Source organism: Naumovozyma dairenensis, chromosome 2 (assembly GCF_000227115.2).
Source record: "Naumovozyma dairenensis CBS 421 chromosome 2, complete genome".
NCBI classification, from domain to species: Eukaryota; Fungi; Ascomycota; class Saccharomycetes; order Saccharomycetales; family Saccharomycetaceae; genus Naumovozyma; species Naumovozyma dairenensis.
In genome coordinates, this window is record NC_016480.1 from 1,136,937 (window position 1) to 1,155,275 (window position 18,339).

The 18,339-nt window shown below is 35.0% G+C and overlaps 10 protein-coding genes and 2 non-coding genes across 12 annotated transcripts; 5 read left to right on the forward strand and 7 right to left on the reverse strand.

Moving 5' to 3' along the window:
• Positions 1 to 210: 210 nt before the first annotated feature.
• Positions 211 to 1,605, forward strand: PES4 (Pes4p; the record flags this gene model as incomplete). Its single annotated transcript, XM_003668687.1, has 1 exon — positions 211 to 1,605. One exon carries the CDS (start codon positions 211 to 213, stop codon positions 1,603 to 1,605), a length of 1,395 nt encoding a protein of 464 aa, XP_003668735.1.
• Positions 1,606 to 1,842: 237 nt separating this feature from the next.
• LSB3 (Lsb3p) lies at positions 1,843 to 3,117 on the reverse strand (the record flags this gene model as incomplete). The annotated part of the gene is made up of 1 exon (XM_003668688.1): positions 1,843 to 3,117. One exon carries the CDS (start codon positions 3,115 to 3,117, stop codon positions 1,843 to 1,845), a length of 1,275 nt encoding a protein of 424 aa, XP_003668736.1.
• Positions 3,118 to 4,003: 886 nt separating this feature from the next.
• NDAI0Btrna15A lies at positions 4,004 to 4,076 on the forward strand. Its single transcript has one exon. It is a non-coding gene; the product is annotated as a tRNA-Ala (tRNA).
• A 365-nt stretch (positions 4,077 to 4,441) lies between these two features.
• Positions 4,442 to 5,473, forward strand: HIS2 (histidinol-phosphatase; the record flags this gene model as incomplete). Its single annotated transcript, XM_003668689.1, has 1 exon — positions 4,442 to 5,473. One exon carries the CDS (start codon positions 4,442 to 4,444, stop codon positions 5,471 to 5,473), a length of 1,032 nt encoding a protein of 343 aa, XP_003668737.1.
• An 817-nt stretch (positions 5,474 to 6,290) lies between these two features.
• ECO1 (Eco1p) lies at positions 6,291 to 7,076 on the forward strand (the record flags this gene model as incomplete). The annotated part of the gene is made up of 1 exon (XM_003668690.1): positions 6,291 to 7,076. One exon carries the CDS (start codon positions 6,291 to 6,293, stop codon positions 7,074 to 7,076), a length of 786 nt encoding a protein of 261 aa, XP_003668738.1.
• A 104-nt stretch (positions 7,077 to 7,180) lies between these two features.
• CDC14 (phosphoprotein phosphatase CDC14) lies at positions 7,181 to 8,719 on the reverse strand (the record flags this gene model as incomplete). The annotated part of the gene is made up of 1 exon (XM_003668691.1): positions 7,181 to 8,719. One exon carries the CDS (start codon positions 8,717 to 8,719, stop codon positions 7,181 to 7,183), a length of 1,539 nt encoding a protein of 512 aa, XP_003668739.1.
• Positions 8,720 to 9,078: 359 nt separating this feature from the next.
• On the reverse strand, positions 9,079 to 9,129 carry NDAI0Btrna9Y. Its single transcript is given in 2 exon segments — positions 9,079 to 9,115; positions 9,079 to 9,129. It is a non-coding gene; the product is annotated as a tRNA-Tyr (tRNA).
• A 1,517-nt stretch (positions 9,130 to 10,646) lies between these two features.
• PTR3 (Ptr3p) lies at positions 10,647 to 12,812 on the forward strand (the record flags this gene model as incomplete). Its single annotated transcript, XM_003668692.1, has 1 exon — positions 10,647 to 12,812. One exon carries the CDS (start codon positions 10,647 to 10,649, stop codon positions 12,810 to 12,812), a length of 2,166 nt encoding a protein of 721 aa, XP_003668740.1.
• Positions 12,813 to 13,154: 342 nt separating this feature from the next.
• SHG1 (Shg1p) lies at positions 13,155 to 13,574 on the reverse strand (the record flags this gene model as incomplete). The annotated part of the gene is made up of 1 exon (XM_003668693.1): positions 13,155 to 13,574. The coding sequence occupies one exon, from the start codon at positions 13,572 to 13,574 to the stop codon at positions 13,155 to 13,157; it is 420 nt and encodes a 139-aa protein (XP_003668741.1).
• A 454-nt stretch (positions 13,575 to 14,028) lies between these two features.
• On the reverse strand, positions 14,029 to 16,242 carry RGD1 (GTPase-activating protein RGD1; the record flags this gene model as incomplete). The annotated part of the gene is made up of 1 exon (XM_003668694.1): positions 14,029 to 16,242. One exon carries the CDS (start codon positions 16,240 to 16,242, stop codon positions 14,029 to 14,031), a length of 2,214 nt encoding a protein of 737 aa, XP_003668742.1.
• Positions 16,243 to 16,791: 549 nt separating this feature from the next.
• TAE1 (N-terminal protein methyltransferase) lies at positions 16,792 to 17,499 on the reverse strand (the record flags this gene model as incomplete). Its single annotated transcript, XM_003668695.1, has 1 exon — positions 16,792 to 17,499. One exon carries the CDS (start codon positions 17,497 to 17,499, stop codon positions 16,792 to 16,794), a length of 708 nt encoding a protein of 235 aa, XP_003668743.1.
• A 342-nt stretch (positions 17,500 to 17,841) lies between these two features.
• Positions 17,842 to 18,174, reverse strand: MIC12 (Mic12p; the record flags this gene model as incomplete). The annotated part of the gene is made up of 1 exon (XM_003668696.1): positions 17,842 to 18,174. One exon carries the CDS (start codon positions 18,172 to 18,174, stop codon positions 17,842 to 17,844), a length of 333 nt encoding a protein of 110 aa, XP_003668744.1.
• Positions 18,175 to 18,339: the final 165 nt, after the last annotated feature.

An 18,339-nucleotide genomic window follows, 5' to 3' on the forward strand; every position in this document is an offset into this window, starting at 1 on the left:
AATCCGGGTAGGACCTTATTTTTTAGAAATTTTTGTTATTATTTCATGACACAAATTAATAATAGAGTTTTTACAACTCAGGATAATAAGAATTATTATGAAGAAGTAATTGGTTATTTCATATATAAGAAAGTACTGCAAGAAGGTTTTTCTATCACTTATCTTTGAAATTCTTAAAAATCAGCTATTAATACCCAACTTCATAACCCAATGTCTTCAGCGGAAAATGAACAAGAAGCTGATCAAAGCTCAAGTACACTAATATCTGGACAATCTGAAGGATCCGATATCGTTAACTTATACGGACAAACCACAAACTATGAAGGCAAGAAAATAAAAATCCTAGAAAGTGGAGAAACATTCTCGTTATTTATTGGTGACTTACATCCAAAAGTAACACAAGAAATTTTAGAAAATATTTTTGGAAAATATCCCTCATTTCTTTCAGCTAAAGTTTGTTACGATTTTAAAACTAAAGTATCTTTAGGCCATGGGTATCTGAATTTCAGTTCTGAAAGGGACAGCAAACAAGCAATTGATGACTTTAATTGCACTAGATTATTCGATAGTGTTATCAGGTTGATGCCGTCGTTCCGTGGTAAAAACATTAAGAAATCAAATTATAACCTATTTTTTTCAAATCTTCCTGAAGTTGATGACACTGGCCAAAGTTTCACCCCTAGAAGGTTTTACGAGTTATTTAGGGAATGTGGAGAAATAATATCCTGTAAATTTGAAGAAAACAAAAACATTGGCTTCATCTCTTTTCAATCAGAGAATGTGGCGCGAGAGGTTATTATCAATTACAACAATAAATTTCTCTTTGGAAAACAAATTACTTGCAAGTTACTATCTGCTGAAAATGATGAGTCACACAGTTTCAATATTAATACAATTGAATCGAAGGGTAGGAGAAAAACCCCTCCTCTGGATTCAGAAATAAAATTATCTTTGTCTACCACCGTAGTGTTACAAAACCTAAGTTTCATATGTAGCAAAGAATTTCTGGTACAATTTTGCTGTCAACGACATATCCAATTTGAAGATATTCAAATCATTGGGGCCTATATGGGTAAAGTTAATCATCGGGCACATGTAAGGTGCAATAGTAAACTAGATGCAAAGAAATTGGTTAACGAAATGAACGGCCGCTTGTTGGCCGGTTCGATAGTAAAAGCGCAATGGGAAGGAAGCTCAGGATATATAAAGAAACAAAGTTATGATGAAATGAACACATTTATCACTAAAGTACCAATGACATATTTGCAACCACCTTTCTCCTATTCTGCCGACCTTGGGTATACAATGTCCAATGTAGATAAGAGGCATAGAAGGCAAGCAGGAAGAAGCGAACTCAAGGGTAGATATATCATGGATGTCTTTAAGAGGCTGATTCGTGAGAATTTGGATTTTTTACGATACCCATTTGCTTCTCGAGAAGAAAATATAGTATATATTGCGAGTTATATTTTCAAGTTCTACTGGAACGGGAATTTATCAAGCTTATCACATTTTTTATTTTCATTGGAATCTTCTTTGCATTTGGAACAAGTTTTCAAATCGCAAGTTGAAGCCGCAGCAGATAAACTAGGTTTTGGAAGATGACTATGATTTTATTAATTAATGTGTATATAACTCAAATAAGAAAATATTTAGTAGATACCGGAACCTGTTACAGGCGAAACATCTAAGATTCCTTCGTACTGTTTTTCTTGTGGTTTTGTTCATTAATGGGTTGAATTAAAATTATACATTAAATACTAGTCCTTCTTAAAGGTTTTACCAGATATAAATATCTCAGTTATTTTTTGTTCTTGTGTAAAGTTACATAAAGTCATAGACCTAGACTAATTCGACATAATTTGCTGGAAATATGCCTTCTCTTCCATTGACTCTCCCAGTCCACCAGTCATTTTGAGATTCGGATTTCTTGAGAATAGTGATAACATCACCCTTTCTAAAAGGTAAATCATCTGTTTCTTCACCAGCAAAAGAGTACAAGGCAACTGCTTTCGGAGCAGACGATGGCACTGCTGAGTCGTTTCTTGTTCTTGCATAACGAGTATTATTACCGGCTGAACCTGAAGAAATCCTTGATTTAGAAAATCTATTTGATAAATCGTCAACATCACGATTACGGTCACGATCTCCATAACTATTACGGTTTCCACGATCGTATACGTCATCCTCCCAACGTGATTTAGATGTACTTCCTGCTCTACGTGGAACGTCTGATCTTCTATGACTTGCGTAATAATCCTTGGCACCTGATGGATCATCAAAATCATCAAAGTTTCTATTTCCTGAGCGTCTACGATCATTATAGTAGTCATCATCGTCATCAAAATCATTGTCTCTGTAGCCGCGTGATCCACTTCGGTCTCTTCTGGTAGATCTTGTATTTGGTCTCGTCGAACTCAAATCAGAAGAACCAAAAGAACTTGGAATATCATCGTAAAAGTCGTCATCGGAATAGTCATCTCTATCATTAGCTGTTCTGAAATTAAATGCTCTTGATTCCAAAATACGGAATAATGGATCAACTGCTGGTGGGGGTCTTACTCTACCTGACAGAATCATTTTACTAGTACAGCTGTCACCATAGAATTTTCTATTAGCTTCCCTTCTTTCCACAATGGCTGAACCTTCCACTGAGACACCTGCATATAAACCTTTACTCTTAGAATACGCAAAAACTGCAGCTACACCACCTGTAGAAGCTGAAGCTGCAGCTTCTGCATTTCTACCCATTGGACCTGCAGAAACGGAAACGTTACCACCGAATGTGATGGTACCGAATTCTGAAAATGATCTAACTGCCTCTGGAGAATTTAGAATAAAAACGAAATCTGTTAATTCTATACCAACCATACCCCCAGCCCCCGCACCAGCCATGGCGATTGCAGATGGGGCTGACCAAGTACCATCATTTAATCTGGCAACGATGACACCTGATCCTGCTCTACCGGAGAATAAAAATCCTGCTTTGAAAACGGTGATTACTGCAAGACCTTTGGCTCTTTTCAAAACTTCTGGTGGAATGACTTGGTCAGCACCAAATACTTGGTTTGGCTTGACAAAACTTGATAAGATTTTGGCTGCTTTTCTATTCAACATAAATTTTGGTTTGTAAAAAAACGGGGAAGTCGTCCGAAACAATCCCGTCTATTATCAACATGTGTGTTAATATATGATCTCATAAAGAAAAAGTGTTACCCATATGGCAACAAATGTTCAAACAAGGTTTTGAAAAAGGGCTCTAAACATACTTTGTTTCGCTGCTTAAACTTCTTGGAATTGGATTATTGATACCCATATTGATTCTATGATTCTTTAAAGTGTCCCTGTTCTTGTATTATCTGTGATGTGGTTTAGATATGGTGTGGTTTTGGGCTCTATTCTCATTCTTGACATTTTAAAGGTTTTTGTTGAAAAGGTGTTAAGATTGCGTACGTATGTTAATTTTCCAGATCCCAGTTATTCTTATTTTAAGGAACGGACGCAGTGGCTTGTAATTTTTCAGTCGCCGGAGAAAGAGGAAGACTTCCCGCGGATAAAAATCATCAAGAACGGAACATCAACAATTTTAAGGGTGGCGGGATTGAGATCTAGGAAAGTGAAACTTTGAATATAGGTGTAGTTCTGTTCTTCTGAACTCACAGTTTTGCTGTAGGAAAACAGATGACGTACCAAATCATTTCACCAGAAGGTAAACCTTTACACATAAACTCGTCAGGCACAGATTATTACGAGTACTGGAAAATAGGATGTAGCTGAGTTAAGTGTTTATGAATAACTGGGGGTTTTAATGGGAATAATAGGACGCGATACTTGGAAACTTAATGTGAGTTATAGTTCACTTTAAAGAACAAGGAATGGAATATACTACTTCCTCCCCAAATGAAGAGAATAATTGGCGAGTAACGCACATGAAAGAAAATAGGTCACGAGAAATGTAGGGACAAAAACATAAAAAAACAAACCTAATTTTCCAAGAATTTACGGGCGTGTGGCGTAGTTGGTAGCGCGCTCCCTTAGCATGGGAGAGGTCTTGGGTTCGATTCCCAACTCGTCCAATATTTTTGAAATTTTTTTTCTCTCTGAAAGATTCAGTATGAATCAACCCTTTTTCTGTTTATAATGATGGGGAAGGTGGGTTTTATCAACATAAAAAGATTCCTTTTTTTGCTCATTCCAAAGTCTCGTTTCTAATGACAGTTACATTTTAAAGAAGAAGAAGTGGCCTGTCCTTTGAGATTCTCTCCCTTTTATCGATGTGCTTATTTGACTCCTCCGAAATAAATCGAGTCATGAAAATCCGACATCATGAAATTCGTATTTTAAACCATTTAAAAGAATATAACCAAAGGGCCAATTATTGAGCATAACAATATGGCAAAGGCAATTGTCTTGGACATTCGAGAACCTGACGAATGGGATAATGCATTCTCATCATTCTCATTCCGGCGATTATGTTGCCCATGGCGTAGACTGTCTAGAATTAATGGTTGATCATGTTATAAAAGCCGATTTTCACACATATTGTTTGACTGAGCATATGCCAAGATTGGAATATAAATTCCTGTACCCAGAAGAAAAGTTCAATCCTGAGAATGATGAAGTATCTTTAAAGGTCTTACAAGCTAAATTCAAGAATTTCCTGAGACATGCACAAGAGATTAAAAATAGGCATATACCAGATCGAACTAAGTTTATAGTAGGAATGGAGGTAGAAGCATGTGATATTTCACATATTGAATATGCAAAAACCTTAATGTTAGAACATAAATCTGTTTTGAAATTTTGCGTTGGTTCGGTCCATCATATTAATGGCATAGCAATAGATTTTGACCAAGAAAATTGGAATAGAGCCTTAAGCGTAGCAGGAAATAATCTTAAACGGTTGTTAATCGATTATTTCAATTTGCAATATTTACTCCTTGTAAACTTAAAGCCTTTGATAGTGGGCCATTTTGACTTATTTAAACTACTTATACCTAGGAACCTGATCATAGATGAAGAAACCGGGACAGTTTTAAAAGGTCCAACAGATGGAGGGGTACATGCATATGGATTTCCCTATGTTACTAAATGGGGAACTGTAAGGGAACTTATCGTCAGGAATTTAAAATATATAAAAAGTTATGGCGGTGCTGTTGAGATAAATACATCAGCATTGAGAAAGAACCTACCGGAACCGTATCCTGGGAAAGATGTATGCGAACTAGTCAAAAAATACTGTTCGGGAAGGTTTGTGTTAAGTGACGACGCACATGCACTCTCTCAGATCGGAGTTTGCTATGATGAAGCTCTCAATTATATGACTGAGGAACTGAAGCTGCAACAATTATTTTATCTGGCAGAAAATGATAATGGAGAACTTCTATTCGAGAGCACAACTATCGAAGATGTTAAAAATGATGCCTTCTGGATCAAGAGAAAAGAGGGAAACTCTTCATATGCAAAGTGCTAGAAGTAGTCGAAAATCGAACAAAGAATGATGTACATCCAAATTTTACCCTTTTTATAGACCAATCTAATTTTTAAATGTATGCATAGGATAGCTTTCCTTAGTAACCATAATAAATCCTTTATTATTCTAGTCTATGTCAACGACAATATGACAACAACTTCATAGAAAATAGAGTTACACGTTACTTCCCGAATTTCATCTTAATAGACACAATTTATGGTATATAGAAATTCTTATAGAACAATAAAGGTTAAAGATGCACCACAAAAGCTCCAGGTTTAGAGCAATTGGTAAAGGTATTGAACTGGGTTCGGACCTCTATCAGTGGAAAGGATGTTCAGAAAGGCCAAGTGCTAAACCTAATATATTTCTTGAATACTAAAAGTTCCCGTGGTAGAACATGTCGATGGGTCGGTTATGGTGATTCACAAAAAGCATACTAAGTCACTACTTACTGACAAATAAAGCGTATCTGCTTGTCGAAATCACCTACGATATCAATCAATAAAATGGTGTTCTTAATAACATAAGTAAGAGGAACCTATATATATATATATATATATATATATATCATACAAAGTAGACTCTATAAGTATTACTATCACCTGAATAGTTCATTCATATTATTTAAATATCTAGACCCTCGTAAAAAAACTGACGCGTAAACTTTTATATTTTTTTAATGAGGTAAACAAAGGTGGAAAACTTATAGTAACTTCTATAACACGTTCGCGTCCTATAATAGCACAACCCACCATGCAAAGCAAGCTTGGAAAGAGACAATTGAAGGTATATAAAAAGCATTTCCATAATAGTAATGCAAACTAAAGTCCCTGTGAGGAAAAGAAGCTCACTCAAAGCTAAATACAAGCAGTCAGTACTTCGAATAGAATCCAAAGTAATAAAATGTCCGAAATGCGAAATGACTTATGCTTCAACATCATTGAATGATGTTTCAATGCATGATAAATACCATAACCTACATCTCCGAGGTAGGAACTGGTCAAGTAATTGGGGAATAGTAGTCAAAGACAATGTAGGGAACCTACCTAAGTCGAAAAGAATTCCTCTAAGCGTGCAGTCAACTAGGAGTTCCAAATCAAACGGGAGTGGGAACGAATATATTGCCATGATACGACCCAATGCAACAGCGGAAGTGAAAGCTACTCTCGAGATCATGGGTATTGTAAATAATGAATTGAATGCACCACATGATGAAAATGATTTTTGGACTGACGAAAAAGGTCAAGGGAGAGCATTCGTTTATGTCAAGGATAATAAGGCTGTTGCCGTCGTTACTATGGAGATTTTGAAACCTGGAAGAGGGAGATGGATGGTTTACGAAACCAAAAGTATAGTGGATGGAATGCGGCCAAATTTTACTTTAGGAATTTCAAGGATATGGGTATGTCGAACCCAGAGAGCTAACGGTATCGCTTCCATGTTGCTAGATGTTGCTCGAGAACATACCATATATGGCAAAGAAGTAAACAAATTTCTAACGGCTTGGAGTCAACCTACTGAAAGTGGTGGTAAATTAGCATCCAAATATAATGGGGTAATTCATAAATCGGGCAAACTTTTGTTACCGTGCTATGTATGACATACTTTTCTTGAACAAAATAATGAACGTATATAATTTTATAATCTACATAATAGCGATTGTTGGTGTCTATGCTCCAAGTGCGGTCACAAGGTCTTAACCATTCATCTAGTTTTCCTAATCCCTGAAGCACTAGTGATTCTTTTACCAGAAACAGCACGTTTGTTTTTCGGCAGTAGCTGTCTCAATAATGTATCTCTGTCTGCATCGTCATCATGACCAATGGACGAGCTAGATACCTTACTATCGTTATTACTCTTCATTATAATATCTCCATCTCCGTCTTCAACAGGAGACTTTTTAGTTCCATTTTTTTTATCGATGTTTTCAATTGTATATGTACCATTTTGACCTTTTCTTGGTTGGCCCGGAGAATTTTGAGGTAAACCAACCGTTTGGTATCTGTTATCAAGTCTTCTATCGTTTAGTGCATTATTATTACGAATTTTCCTTGGCGGCGTCATAGTTAATGAATCTCCGAATTCATCATTTACATTATTATCATCGTTATATAGAGCGGATTCTTTCATAGCCCTCTTCTGTTGCCTATATTCATCTAACGGTATCAAAGGGTAAAGTCCGCCAATAATTTCACTAGGTTCCAATGATATTCTCATGGTATGTTTCCAATCTCTAAAATTGTTTTGATTGAGATACAACCAATGTTGTTGCGGACCAACAACCATCCCTGGTCTTATAAACCTTAAAAATCCAATACATTCATTGGCAGTAAACCCATATGTATAAATAAGATGAGCTCCAATAAGACATCCTGTTCTTCCAAGACCCGCTTTACAATGAACAGCAATTTTCCCACCTTTCTTAATTATTGTTTCAGCGGCACCTACAAAATTTTGAACAATGGAAAGATCTGGACAAGTACCATCTTCGAAAATCATATCTAAATGTTGAATTCCTATTGTTTCAAAATGACGTTTATTATAAAGGTGAGAATTTAACCTTACTACCAATTGAACGTTATTATCTTTAAAGAAATTCAAGACACTTTTGAAGGGTCGATTTAAATTTACAACGATAGGATTTCTATTCAATTTATAATTTTCCTCTTGTGGTGAAGCAAATGCAATGAAATCCGGGGTCAATACATTGAAGTCACCTTCTTCCACATGTTCATAACGTTCATAATCTTCAAGATTAAAATTCTTCAAATCAATCAATCCTTTCTCTTTAGCTCTCCATACACCGTAAACAATATCTTGTATAGTAATTTCGAAATCAGCATTAGAATAACCTGCATCTCTAAATGGCATAAAGGGAGGATCCACTTGAGCTAATGGTTGTAAGACTTGATGTGGTGTCCATCCTTGAACTAGAATCATGTAACAGCATAAAAGGCATGCAGAATTAGCACGTTCTCTAGTGAACGTAGAAGAGTAGAAAACTACTGATTTTTTAGAGTTTATTGGATCATTAAGGATTTCATGGAGTATAACGGCAAATCGATATAAATGACCTATATTCATGGGACCAAAATCTAGATGGAAACTGTTATAGTATAGGGTATCTTCTATGGTGAAAAATACGATCTCGTCAGTATTTTCTGGTGTATAATCATAAGCTCCAAGGTATACTCTACCTTTTAAGAATTCAATGGTATTATCGAGGGATACATCCTTAGGCATTCTTGGAAAGACACAATCGCAGGCACTTGAACTAGGCAAAAAATGGAAACAACAACAACAGCAAAAGCAAGATTGAAAAAGGAAAATAAGCAAATATCAATCTTGCAAAGTTTTTTTCACGTTGAAGGTATTAAGATTTGAAGTATACTTTGAAATATAGGTGCAAGAACAATAGAATCACATATCTAATATAAAATAATATAATATAATTAACTGTTTACGGTAATTACAGAACTGGCTGAAACAGGTAAACGTAGCAATAAATTTAATTTTTCGTAGAGAATAGATCAATTGGACGGGTAACCTCTACAAACAAATCACGAAAAAAATAAAAATAAATAAAAATAAATAAAAATATATCTCCCGGGGGCGAGTCGAACGCCCGATCTCAAGATTTCGTGTTTTTCTAATTACAGTCTTGCGCCTTAAACCAACTTGGCTACCGAGAGATAATCTTATATTTTTGTTTTGGTATTGTGAAATCACTACTTTAGGTCAAACTCGATTAACCCGCTATCCGATATCAATAACCGGATTTCCCCTACCATTGCATCTCGGTATACGAGTGCCGCATCCGATATAGAATAACTAACTTGAAACATGAACTAACTTGAACTAACTTGAAACATGAACTAACTTGAAACATGATGCACACCCAATCACAATACATGAAATTACCCATTGAGGAAATAACTAATGAAGTTAGAATAAGCCAAACTGATCGACAGAATTGTATACTAGAATCCTCGATAATAAACACGTTTTAGAAACGTATAAATATCGAGTAAGATGATCTTAATAAGATCCCAATACTATGTCCTTAATAATTATATATGTTTATAATTATATACTAAATAGGACAAGAAGAATAACGATAATTGAATTAATCAGATACTCGCATACTTAAGAAGTCGCTTCCACTGCAAGTCTTTATATTAAGTATTTAACTTTAGTATCTCGCCACTGAAACCGCACTGATCCGAGCCCTCAATACAACATTTGTTGGTTTTGACATCAACTGATTTATGAAATTCATTCTTTATTTCTTCTCCAGGTCCTCTTCACCTCAGTTTTTTTTCTACATTGAATATTTAAAAGTTCCTCTTGTAAGCAGCTTTTCCGCTGAAAACGAAAAATGAAGAAATTGTCGGCATCTTCAAACTAAGGTAATTACTGAATAACTAAATAAAATTCTGTTTCACAAGGGGAATCATATTATGCAAAACCAGTGCTAGTTTTTTGATGGTAGGAAGTGTAAGGCAGTATCACAGTGTTGAAGTTGGTACTGCTATCGATCCCATTAGGGACATGTCTGATAAGAGTTAGATAAATATATAAATATGTAAAACGTATAAGGAAGAGAAACTTCCCGCTTATATATACACAAGAAATATGATACCACATCACAACCTGTAATATGCCATGATTAAATATTTGTATGAAATTACAAGTTTGTTCATGGAAAGACTTCTGAAATACGAGACCTTTTATTATTTCTGTTTTTGCATATGCTATCCTAGAGCCTTTATGACATTCCATTTTCCTTTCTTATCTCAATATATAAGCACTGAAAGTTATACCTGATTTAATTATAGGGAAAGAAAAGTATACAAATATTTTGGATGGACAGAGCAGGCCAGGCAACTGATTTTATTTTTTGAGTTTCGTTGTTATTGTCATCATCGAGATCAGCATTTCTCATTTTTTCTTGAGTCGCCCGGTGCTTGTTTGGAAACTTTACCGCGGAAGGTCTCTCTATTCAACTCAATTCGAAGATTTCCAGCCGAATCCCGGTTTATATAGGAAAATGTTTAAAAAATAGCAGTACTTTAAACTTTAATCATCATGACTATCTTCGACCTGTTTAGAGAGAGCTGCGAGTAAAAGAATACAAAGAAAAGAGATACAGTCATCTCTCCATGCTCCGATGCTTATCGAAAAACTGATAAATGATATTGAACAAAACTTATTTCTTCCGAAAGATTTAATATCCATTCAAACTAACGAAAATCCAATTTCTAATGCTGATACCCCACTGGAAGAACAGTATAGTTACAAAATCAAATATGATATAGTAGCTGATGCATCAGTCTTGACGTGTGGTTGCTGTATTTCAAATTCATTATATTTCCAAATTAGTAATAAGCTAAACTCAAATCTCATTAAGTGTCCCACATGCGATAGTTGTAATGCTAAACTTATAGGTGCCATTAATCCATTACGAAACCTTTATCATCAATTAGAAAATTATAAATCACAACTGCGAAGTGACTCAACTGACACACAACTTATGAAAACATCATCGTTCCCACATACAGATCATCATAGTCTTGACACGGAAGGTTCCACTCCACCTTTACCCATCGAATATCCATCATCTTATTACAGCGAGAAAGGTTACATACCGTCAGAAACAACCAAAAAAAGTTTAATATCCTTGTTTCATTCCATTGCCACCGAATATAACTCTGATTCACTTGGATTTACTAATAATAATGGGGGCATAACTAATGTATCAAAGAACGACTTGCAATCAGACATAAATGAAAAATCTTACTCTCAACAAGAACGGAAACTTCAGAAAGGAGGTAATGATTTACCAGTATTAGATACTGTCTCAGTTACCAAGACCGTACCTATTTCTCAAGATAACAAGTCATCAACCATTTCAATCACTACAAAAACGGTCGAACAAAAACTAAATAAGAACAATAACGGCAACAACAACCACACAATTGAGAAGGTCTCAAGCAATACAACACCACTAGCAAATGATACCAAAAGTATACAAGAAAAAAATTTACAATCTACCACATTTGATGAACAAAAGGAATACTACTTTGCAAAATGTTTCCCAATGTATAGAAAGAAATCCCAGTATGCAACACATTCTAAATTCTTAAAAACTAAATCAAAATTATTCATTAATACTGCCATCTCACCAGATTGTACCAAATTTGCCTTAATTACTGAACATAAATGGGAAGTTTATGCAATTGAAAATGAAAATAACATTACAGTATCTCCAACTTTATTATTTTGTGGGAAATCAAATGGTCAATTTGGACCTAATTTTGATAAATTGCAATATCCTGATGATAAATCTTTACTGCTAGATACAAGGAATAATGACACGCCTCCTTCGAACACTAAAAAGAAAAATAAAGGTGATTGGGAACAATTTTGTTGTAAATTGTCTAATCATTTCTTAGTTATCTCAGGTTCACATAATATCTTTAGAGTATTCAATCTAAATAAAAACGGAGAATTGATATATAGTCATCAATCTGTATTCCCTATCAGATGTATCGATATTGATCCATCTTCTAAAATAATCGCATGTGGTATAACTGGTAAAGAAAAGCATTCTGGTTCGGAACAAGCATTAATCGCCTTCCATAGAATTGAAAAAAATAAAGTAACTTTGGAACCTGAATTCTTATCACCAATGACTATAATATTACCATATCGAGATCCAGTGAAAACCGTCCAATTATCTAATGATGGCTTATATTTATCATGCTCTACAGCATTGGAATCAAGATTTCTAATAATATCTTTGAAAAAAATTAATGAACCAAGATTGATCATGAAAAGTTTGAGATCAATTGATACATCTTTGGAATCAGAAGGTATTACTGATACCAAATTATTCCCAGGAAACCCAAATTTAATGTGTGTCACATCTACTGCATTCAAATCACCTCCAATCATAATTAACACCAAGATTGAAAATATTGATGGTATTCGGAACGTTGCACAACCTACATTACTTATAAGATTAAACAAATTAGGTTCTAAGATTCATAAATGTGAAGTTTCTCCAAGAAGTGATGCCATTGCTTTCTTAGATAGGAACGGTTCTGTCTATATTATGTCAGCTCCAACAATGTTAGAAGATGAAAAGAAAAGAATTGTTTTAGTGGAAATGGTATCAAATGCATACAAAGCTCATGAATCTGCGTCGTTGAAATTCAGTCCAGATGGCCATAAATTATATATATTGGATAGGAAAGGTATATTATATGTAGAAGATTTCGCATATGGTTCCCCAGATAACCGTGAAATAACAAAATGCAAACAATTGGATTGAGCAACATACCAATACCTTTCCAAAAAGCAATAAAAAAATGTTGCACATATCTATAAACATCATTTTATAAAATATATTTAAATAAATATTCCTTATCATCCACAATAAGCAGAGCAATGGCAGCCCATTACAATCAACCTAGAATGTTGAGGAGTGCATCGTCATTTCCATAACAGAAAATAACTATTACGTAATGAGCTGCTCTAATGCTACTCTAGTCTTCCGAATAGATTTTTTTCCGAGTTTCATGATTTAGCAAAGCATGCTCATTTCAAAAGCGTTCCAAGATGAAGCTACAGATGAACGAACCATTTTTAAACTAGATCCCGATCAATCCATGAATCATTTTTTGTCATCTGGAATAATACTTTCCAATTTTGATATAATGCCGTCAGTAAGTTCTTGATCGTTCAACGTTTGTTGTATGAAATCAGTCAATAAAATCTTATTATCACCTTCCGATAACTTCTTATAATCATCTTTGAATAATTGTGCCTCAATTAATGCACTAGTAGTCCCTCTATTCTTAAAGATTAAATTAGGATCTTTATCGACCATATCTTTCACGGAATCAGCTACCTTATTTTTGATGGTTTGTTCAACAGTTACTGATGTGGTGGTATTAGTCCCATCATCGTCATCATTATTGGATTTCCAATTTTTCGATAGGATTTCTCTTTTCAATTGATCGAAGTATCCTTGCTTTTTAAATGCTTCTGCGAATTCTTTTGCTGGGTCAGTTTGAACATTTATAGTGGACATAATACGTTGGTGCTTCAGACAATTCCCTTGACTTCTTGTCTGATTATTTATTACGTTGTTGCTTTCCGTTTTAAAATCCTCTATGTGACTTAATGGAGCTCTTTAGTTTGAAATTTTGATGGACGCTGGCGGCTAAAACTATTCGTGAACATAGCTAACTTCACATATGGAGCTATAGTAAACTAAAATAAACCAAAAATTTTCATGGCTGCCAAGAGAAACATGTTTTAAACTTCCTACAGTTAATGGTAAGTCTAAACCAATAGGCTTTTCTCCCCGTTTACTCTCTAGCTTAATCTACAGCACTATGAGATCATTCTATATGATGACCTTTACGATCGAACCAGTCGATAAAAAAAATAAATGATTAAAGTCTATATATATATTATGTAAGTATAAGTTATATCTTATTTAGTTGCAGTTTGCAATGCTTTACATAAGTACCAAAACCATTTCACTCTGGTTCGAAAGCTTGATCAGCGACGCTTAACAGAGTTTCCATGGAACGTATTTGATAGTTTACATCATGCTCGTCATCAACATTTGGAGGAATGATTGTTGGCCCCCAAATAATACATAATCCTTTCAAATTCATTCTATTTTTCGATTCATGTTCCAATATTCTTTTCAGATGGAATAATAAAGCTCTTAACGTCCAATATTGTGCATCAGGTAATTTATAAATCAAACCATGCATATAATTCTTTCTTGTCTTTGGATCATCAATTGCACAACATATTTTCACTTCTTCAGCTATTGATTTGGGTAATAATGTGTCAGGTAACGACGAAAAGAATGCCTTTAACAATGAACCTACTAGGTAAATATCTGTATCATGGAAATTTTTAGATGGTAAAATCATTGAAACATTGGATGGATCTTTATCTATGTCTTCCCTCAATTTACTTACATCTAAAACATTCGCTGATTTTCTGTAGATACCTTCCAGATCTAACCCGTATGTATCGATGACATATATACATTGACGTACTATGGCAGGTACCATATCTTGTTCATATTCAATCAATGATTCTAAGGGAACGCCGAAAGTCTTAAAATTATTGTTTACACCATGTGGCATTGCTGCATCTGCTTGTATGTGAGATATTGGCCTATCAGACATTGATGTTGCCATTGAGTCCACTGTTGTGGACATGCTTGGTAGACGTGCTGTTTGATTACCAGGATCCAATGATTGAAATCGTTGATCTACACTGGATTGATTTGATGCAACCCTATCTACGGCATTTACACCTGAGTGGGAAGGAGTTGAGGGTAGTTGCTGGTTTGAGTTGAATATGTTTTGTTTACTTTGTGGAGTTGTATAAGTGCTAGAAGCTGGCGACGTATATGGTTGGCTACTAGGGGATGATATAGATGTTGAAGCCAAGGTAGCTCCAGCAGTTATCGTTGGATCTGTCATTATCGATGATTTCGCTTGAGGTGTGTCTTGGAATGGTGTTTCATTATGTGTCGAAATCACTCTCTTTGGTATTGAATTTCTTGATGGGTCCACTGCAAATTTTGGGGGGGACTTGTTAGCTTTATTATTATGTTTCATCATAGATGGATATTTCTTATAATTAACTGGGATCAAATTTCTATTTACTAACAAAGAATTTTTCCCGGCATGGTTATATTTATTTAAGAAATCATAAAGATCTTTTTCATTCTTTACAGATGATGCGACAGCTTTCATTGACTTATTCGAATCCAAGGGACTTATGGAGACACCACTATTTAGGATCAAATTTTCAGTCCAAATTGTATATTTTTGCAATTGAATAGTCATTGCAGTATCTATTTCCAAAATTAAATCCTTTAATTCTGAAACGATTTTGGGTCTTTCTCTTATTATGAAAGTAGTTCTTAATGAATTTGAATGGTCCACTTTTTGTTTATATTCCAAGTCTGCACTATCAATTTTCCTCAATAATTCCTCCTCTTGTTCCTTTGTTGTCTTGGAACCTCTTAATGTCAATTTTGTCTTTGTTGGATCAGTCATTCTTAATTTATCCCAATCTTGACATAGAGAGGTATATCTATTTTGAGCCTTTTCTGCACTATGTATTGCATCAGAGACATCCTTTTCCAATCTTCTACTATGCTCTTTCACTGATTTCCTCATCTTAGTCATTGTCAATAATAAAGCGCTTATTTCATCATACATTTTTTGTAGTGCTTTCACGTAACTTTCCTTCACAACCGATAATTTCCCATCAAATGCAAGGACGTCGTGAATTGGTTTTCTTACAAAGATTAATGAACTAGATTGAGAAGCAGTTGTGAAGAAATGTTTATATTGCTTGGATAGTTCTTGTGTATGCTCTTCTTCAAAGATATATTTCTTACGTATAAATTTTGTAAATTCTTCACATGTTAATAATGATTGTTTTAATCTTGACAACAGGGCATTGATTGCTACATCTGAATCCATTACTTTTTTTATTTCTGATCTTTGTAATAAAGAAACCTCATTGGGTCGCGATTGTTGGGTAGTTGTTTGTGCGAAAGGTTGACTATTTGATGTTTTCAATGATGATATCGAGTTGGATGTAGCTGACGATGATGAATGTACAGTATCATTAACGTTAGGGGAACCCTGCGGGAAGGTTTCATTCCCATCTATGGACCCATTTAGTTTCGAATCACTAGGAGAGTTAATCATATTTTTTGTTTGACTATATTAGAAAAATAGTTCAATTAGTTCTGTAGGATCAGGTTATGGTTACACAAAAACCAAAGATTCAAATATGTTGGAGTACCTTGTAAAGTCGGCTTCTTAGATATGACACCAAATACGATAACCAAACAATATCTTAATGAGCCTCGCAATGTACTACTTAAAAAAGGGATGGGGTAGTTCTAACAAATAGGGAATAATATGTATATATTTGTTTCTGGGTTCTTGTTTTTTTGGTGCTATTAGCATTTAAAGAGTATGTACTGTTTTCGATACTTTGTACAACTATGAGATTTCAACTTCCAAATAAATAAAAGAAAAACGCGAAAATCGCCATGCGGGTAACGAATAATGATCGAATGATCGAAATGAGAGCTGCTCGAGAAGTATTAGACGATCATTTAAATAATAATATTAATATTGTTTTTATCTTTATATATAAATGTTATTATATGCTAATGGATACTTTTATGTTGTATCCAGGATTCTATTTGTTTTTGTATGCGTATGATCCGACCCGATGAGAGTTTTTCCTCATACCGTCTTCGGTTTCAAAGCATACATCCTCACTGGGTATAGTTCTTCAGGTAAGCCCTTTTGTCTGTCAGTCGCAATTAATTTTAATCCACTTTTTTCAAACAATTCCTTAAACTTCTTGTCAGATCTTGTCACAGAAGAATCTTCCGGATCGAAATCATCTTGGTTTGATGGAGTGTTATTTTCCTTGACAATTATAGTACCATTTGGTTGTAAACCCTTCACACATCTTTGGAAAAACTTGACCAGTTCTTCATCAGGTAAATGTCCCACACACCATTGACACCAAATCAACCAATATTTCCCCTCTTCAGGAGTCCAATCTTGCATGCCCACTTGATATATTTGTCCGATTTTCCCTTGTTTGGAAAGTTCCTTCACTTCTTCCTTTATTTGTTTACAAAATGGATCTACTGGTTCCACCAAATCAATGACAGCACAATGTTTATGCAGCATTGTCTTGGTGACACGTCCAATCCCAGCACCAATATCAGCACCATATTTCCTATAATTTTCTTCTGGAATCATTCTTGATTTTAACTTACGTAGGAAATGGTTGGAACCAAGTACATCCATTGTGGGAACTGTGGTTCCCTCACCGTAACCTCCGAGAACACCATCCACTGTTGCTGGTGTATTGGTCCAGTAATCTATCGCGTCCTCGTAATCAATATGAGAATCTGGTTTGTTGTTATTAGCAGACATTTTGAAAAACAGCGTAATGTGTAGGGATAACAACACACTGGCAGTAGACTATGAATTGTCTTATGGTAAAATTGAATATATACGACACTATATACAGTACATAGACAGTTGCTTGCTATCTTGTTAGTTAATTAATGAATGTTCCAAAAAGTTTTCAAAATTTGCATCAACTTAATGTGGTGGGAAGCAGAGACTGCGCGGCTATTTATTCTATTCTATTCCAATTAGGAAACAAACAGGGAGCAGCTTTTTCTATTGAGGAATCATAACTAAAAAAAGCATTATAAATGAATATATGGGATAATAAGCTCGCTGTTCATAGTTTCTGCCCATATATGCAGGTTAATTCCCTACAGAGAATATCCAACGGACGATAGTCCGTATTTGCTTATTCCATATATCCTTCATAGTCTCATTCAGATTAGACCTCATCAAAAGTTCTTGGTCTACTTGCAAATGTCTTGTATTCAGATTCAGTTGTTCATTTAATTGCCTGCCAGTTTTACCCTTAAGTGTCATTTTGTCTTCTAGCAATTGATCAACTTCATCTTCAACGCGTCTCCATCTCTTGGGTATTATCGGAATTTGACTGTTCGATCCATAAATGTAGTAGTATGAGGAAATGGTAGCTGTGGACACGGCGCCCAGAGTCGCCAGTTTCAATATACTCCTCATCGTGTTTATTGATGGTGGCTGCTTAGAAATGTTGTGTTACCTGGTATTGACCTCTATTGAACACAGAGAGCCCAACCTATATAGACTTCCCCATTGGCATAATGAACTGTTACATTAATAAACTATTGGTTAAGTTGCATCGTTGCACCGTTGCACCAGGGAGGG